Genomic DNA, 5,650 nt, shown 5'->3' with positions numbered 1-5,650 from the left:
ATCAAAGTGGAGCAACACTGTGAACCGAAAGGCCCGAGTGAGCTAGTGCATTTTGGATCATCCAAGTGATCTAATGATGCAGGATACACTTAGATAGGTACTACAATTAAACAAAGGTATAGACTAATCCACTTCAAGGACTGGATGGAGCTGGGTAGACAAACTTTCTTCTTCAGTACAAACTTCCAACTACCAGACTTGCACACTTTTATAGATGAAATTCAATGATCCTATTTCCTAATTAAGTGAACCATAAGCTCTCATTTGATGGTGAAAGTCACAAAAGAGCAAACAATTTCATGGTATCATAGAAGAAATTCATCAAACCTAATTGAACACAATTATCCACTTAGAGATCTTCAATGACTACATGTGAAAAATCATCATTCTTACAAGTTAATGTTGCATAATTCTATATGGATACAATCTATACTCCATTGCCCCAAGTCCCCTAAATTTTTAACAGATAGTAGTAGAACATGAGGTCACACACATGAGGAATTGCATCACCCTGGAAATATATACTAGGCCCAAATTTAAAGAGTTTATTTAATTTTACATAGGGATCGACCAAGGTCAGCTTTAAGTTGCACTAAAGGCTCATAATAATTTTCTTCAAAACAGCCACTAAGCTGCACTCATAATAGGTCGATACACGATTAAAAGGGTTCAAACTTGCAGTTAATTCTAAACAAAACAAGCCTGATATCTGAATTTGTGCATCTGTACACAACAAAGCAGCACCCTGATTGGTAACAATCATTGTCCACTATCTATGCTTTGCATTCGTATCAACTGAACCGTTGTTTCGAGTCAGTCCCGTTCGGGGGCATCTCCTGCATCTTTCCTAGCACTCACATTGCCAGTGTATGACCATACCTTCTCCGGATCACCCGAGATTATCTTATCTGTCTTGGCCTCTGGTTGAATTAATGTATTTCTCTTGCTTAGTGAAGCTTGCAGCCTTCCAGGGCTCCCACTTACTGGAGTTGAACAATATGCTGGAGTTGCAAAGGGTGAAGCATAAGGTGTATTTTGAATCGAGAAGGGACTGGGTGAGATCTTTTTTTGAACTGGCAGTCCTAATCCTCCCCGGTTAAATATAGAAACTGCTTCTGCAGTGGCACATTTTTGGGTTGCATCATCCACAAAGATCAAATCATCAATTCTTGCCATGATGTTAAATGCCAAGCTCTCCATGACTCTGGAATAACTCTCAAGGATAGACTGCCCCACATCCTGCAAAGTAGACTTTAATCTTACACTAGGATCTAAACTATTTAGATAATAAAGTGAATAAATAGAGTTCTTGAACAGGCCTCATCAGTATTACTAACTACTGACCTATCATAAATAAAATACCTTATTGTACTGAATTTTGTTCATATCAAGAACGGTCTGAGGAAGTCCAGGATAACGAATTCTTAAACTTTGCAGAAGACACTCTGCTCGCCCTGCCAGAAATTGACTTCTTTCAGTATCAGCAACAAGACCCTTCACTTTCCCTCGCCAAGAAGTCTTCTTTGTCTTCACTTGGGGATGCCTACTATGACCTTTCATCCTCCACAAATGGATTGCTGCCTCAATCCTATTTGCTATTTCTAAAGTATGATGCTCGGATGAAAGGTCCAAGCAATCCAGAAGGCAATCAGGTGAAAATTGTTCAGCCGTTATATAGTGGTATATTATCTCACCCAAGCATGATTTTCCAGTCTGTGGAAAGGTAATAATAGTCATAAGTGAAGTTACAGATGCAGAAGATTTGAGAGTTTAATATTTTAGGATTTATAGCAAATACAAATAGCAATAGTGCATATATGTCTTGTGAATGGAATATAGAGACAATATTAGGACACCCTCAGAAAATTTTGATGATATCATATGGTAAATGCATTACTATCCATGCTGACACAGTTGAGCCAAGGATATGGCTTAAATTCAATAGCAAATGTTTATCTTATATGTCAGCTGATACAAACATCCGGTGGTTGCCCAACTGTGTGGTGGCAGGCCAATAATGTTTACATTGGCGGAAGACAACAGACTCTGATCAATTTGTAGTAACTTTAAGAAATCATTATTCCACTTCATACTCAGCATGGATTAAACCAGACAGGCCATGCTAGAACTTAGATGACATAACAATATGTTTTAACTTTTAACAAAAACATGCTTCCCCACCAAAGCAAAAAAATGTAGACCACTTCAACAAGGGATTTGCTGTTTCAAACCAAGCAAATAGAATTTAGATGATATATAGTAACTTTAAGAAATCATTTTTTTCCTAGTTCATAGTTAGCATTAAACGAGATTGACTGTGATTGAGTTTAGATGATATAACAATATTCTTTAACATAAACATTCTTTAAGAAACTAGGTTCTTCTGAAGGCACTAGATATTGCAAATCATTGACATATGGTTTGAACTGACATTTGGAGACACACCTAGGAACACTAAAGAGACCAAAATTTACTGTAGGCAGATACTTCATGGTTGTGTTGAAATTTTGGGCTCTTATTTTATTTCAGTTGCCATACTCATCACTTGACCTATCAAATTTCAGGAACTAGGTTAGCTACCACATGAATCTCTGGTAGTCGTACTCTCAAGTGAATGACTCAATGCTCCTACTAGGTCCAGGCCTACCAGACAACTTTGCTATCCAATGTTAAATGCAGCGATCTATTAGTAAAGGTTTTCCTACTTAAGATTTGCTTGGTTCTTGTATTTAATAACCTGAATCATTATGGCATCTGGTTTATACTTATGTGGTTTTAGTATTACATGCTCGACATCTTATTTCAAAGATTCAAATTCCTCAAGATTCCTCAGTGATTTCTTTTTGCAAGTGAAGAGAAGCTAGTCTCATTTAACATTATCGATGAAACTTACACGTTAAACACATTTTCTGGTTTAAATTTTCACTACAGAAAAAGGTTATGACATGCACATTGTCCTTAATCCAAATGCAGACCTGCTAAAAGGCAGCACCATAGCACCGACCTAGATCCATCTGCAGTTTTTCCTCTTCCAATAGCACGGTCCTGTTCCCCTTTCTTAATCAGAGTCAATTTCAAGTATCCTGCACGAGTATTTCATAAAATGGGAAGCTGCTGCTAGCATTTCAACATCTCATGTTTTCATCAACCTACTCTTCTTATCACATCACATTTGTAAAATTAGAGCCAACCAGTTTCATGATTCACATTTCAAATAACGCTGCTTTCCATCAATTCACATTGCTTATGGTATTTCTATATAAGCAACCTCCTCTTACATTTTTTTAATCTTGAGGAAAAGAACTTTCATGCCATTCTCAAAAACCAAAATAAAGGGACTATAATTGTCTGTTAATCCTCAAATTCTACACCTCATTTTTCTTTCAACATGATTGGGTAATTAAATGACATCTAACAGATGCCACAAACTTCCAGGTAAATTAATTGTTAATTCAGGTATAGATCGACTTGTGAAACCCATTTTACTGCATTTGAAATTAGCTCTGCAACCACTCAATAAACATGTTATGTCCTTAGCCTATCAAGTTGATCAATAACATTTAATTGGCCTTATTTTCATATAATTACACCCTTTTTGTCCAATGCCCTAAAAGTGAACTTTCCTCAAAGGTGATACATAGCATTCAAAAGGTTATTGTCAGGTCTAATATTATGTTATCACCAAAGTTGCTGACAACATAAGGTGAATTTTGCTCTTTCCTTCAGCAGAGAAAACATACAAAGGAAAGATAAACCCTATGAATAGTCTAAAAATAATCCGTATGATCTGAGTTGCACACAACAACAGTATTTAATTTATTGGTATGATGAACAATAATATCTACAACCACACTTCAGAGAGTCTTATAATGATAATCAATAGGTCTTGTGCAATCATGAACATCGCTGAGCTTCAAAGCCATGCGAAAAATGCCACCAGGCACATCCAAAGACTACAAACTTAAGTTGTCGTTCCAATATTGCTTTGAATTCTATATAGAATGGATCAAACAATAAGGTAAATCATCATTGAACTTTACCTTAGGCAAGGTTTCAGTATAGACATCAGGGATCTCCATCTCCATGAGCACCCCACTATTAATGGCCATGGCTGCCTTAAGTATCTGACTGACACAGTCTCTGCACTGCTGCAACCTCTTCCTTGCATCCTGTGGCAATCCTTTGGGCGGGACCCTCGGGCAAGGTAACCACCATTTGTCTTCCTGTCGCAAAGATGGCCTGCCGAAGGAAGAAGATGGGCAGGAGCCATTCCCATCCTCATCTGCATCAGCAGCAACCGAAATGCCCCTATCCACGTACCAGAACTCAGTGTCTAAGAACCCATCCAGCATCCCAATAAGCATGGCGTCAAGCTTCTTCAGCGCAGGAAGGTTCATGTGGAGGTCAGGCCGAGGCTGGGAGACCATCACCTCAAAGGTGCCCCCACCAGGGAACTCTTGGATGGAAGGGATGAGTTCCACAATGGAATCACTCACAGACAACAACCAATCCATCTCCCGCACCCACATTGCCTTCTTCTGCGGCGCCAGGGGCTCCAATCTCCACAGCTCCCCAAACACGGTAGCTGAGAATACAAATTTAATGTGTGTGTTCTAAAAAGAATGATGCAAGGCAAATGGAGGAAAATGGATCACACCAGACAGATTGGTGATAGCATTAGAGATAGCAAGGGCGGTGCAGACTCCTTTCCCACCTCCGGACATGTCTTCTCCGAGAAGAAGCTTGGCGAATCTCTCCTTCATCATCTCCACTTCTGAAGAAGAAAGGTAGGGAGGGCATAACTTGCCTCAGATCTCGAAGTCAAACGCAGTTCAGTAGAGAAGAGGCTAAGAAGAGCAGAGTAGAAAACACAAACCGGAGAAATCAGTCGGCCTCTTCTCCAACTTGGGGTCCCAAAAGAGGAAATGCGGGGGGAAGGGAGGCGCGAGGGGCGAGGAGGCGAATGAGCTAGAGGCGCCTGCGGCGACGGCGGCAGAGGAGGCGGAGGGGAGGCAGCAGCTGGAGGAGTCGGACTCGCTGACGTCGGCGCTGGGGCTGTAGATGCCGCACTGGTCACCGTGGAGGTCGGAGACGAACTCCTCGTCGTCGTCGTCGGAGGGAAGGGTCCCCATCTGGCGACTCTCGCCGGAAGTCAGCCGGAGAGCAGCGCCCTTCAGTGACTGTGGCCCAAAACAAAGGCTGAACTCAAAGGCCTAAAAAGGAGAGAGAGAGAGAGACAGAGAGAGATGTGGATTAGTTGAGTGTGGAGGGGAAAAAGTAAAAGGGAGATGGCAGAGACCAAGAGAGAGAGACTGGGTGGGGCCCTCCCTCGCTTCAGGACTTTTTTTTTTATATCATATTTAATTTTTATAATTTTTTCTTTTATTATTGTTTGTTGGTGTTGTCAGCGTGTAGTGAGAGAGAGAGAGAGAGAGAGAGAGAGAGTCAAAAGAGGAATTTGTGTTGTGTGTAAACATCTTTTTGTTGAATTTCCGTTGTAAATTATTTGTCTTTCTCTACCCTGGCATATCTTTGCAATCCAACTTGGTTGGTCAGGAAAATCATCGACTAAAAAAATTTAAATTTAAAGGGGAACAAAAATGGAGTTCCATAGGCAAGAGGTGGCCACCAGCATAGGGGAAATGAAGTT

The 5,650-nt window shown here is 40.4% G+C and overlaps 1 protein-coding gene across 1 annotated transcript; it reads right to left on the bottom strand.

Annotated features, from left to right (window-relative positions):
- Nucleotides 1-373: 373 nt before the first annotated feature.
- Nucleotides 374-5,192, bottom strand: LOC141812513 (rop guanine nucleotide exchange factor 1). Its single transcript, XM_074700503.1, has 5 exons — nt 4,877-5,192; nt 4,658-4,774; nt 4,041-4,585; nt 1,363-1,713; nt 374-1,239 (listed from the first exon to the last, which is right to left on the bottom strand). The coding sequence occupies exons 1-5, from the start codon at nt 5,130-5,132 to the stop codon at nt 814-816; spliced, it is 1,695 nt and encodes a 564-aa protein (XP_074556604.1). The 5' UTR covers nt 5,133-5,192; the 3' UTR covers nt 374-813.
- Nucleotides 5,193-5,650: the final 458 nt, after the last annotated feature.

The sequence above is a fragment of the Curcuma longa genome, chromosome 19 (assembly GCF_044706935.1).
Source record: "Curcuma longa cultivar G26 ecotype Majalengka, Jawa Barat chromosome 19, ITB_CL_G26_1.1, whole genome shotgun sequence".
Lineage (NCBI taxonomy): Eukaryota > Viridiplantae > Streptophyta > Magnoliopsida > Zingiberales > Zingiberaceae > Curcuma > Curcuma longa.
This window is presented reverse-complemented; position numbering and strand designations above follow the sequence as displayed.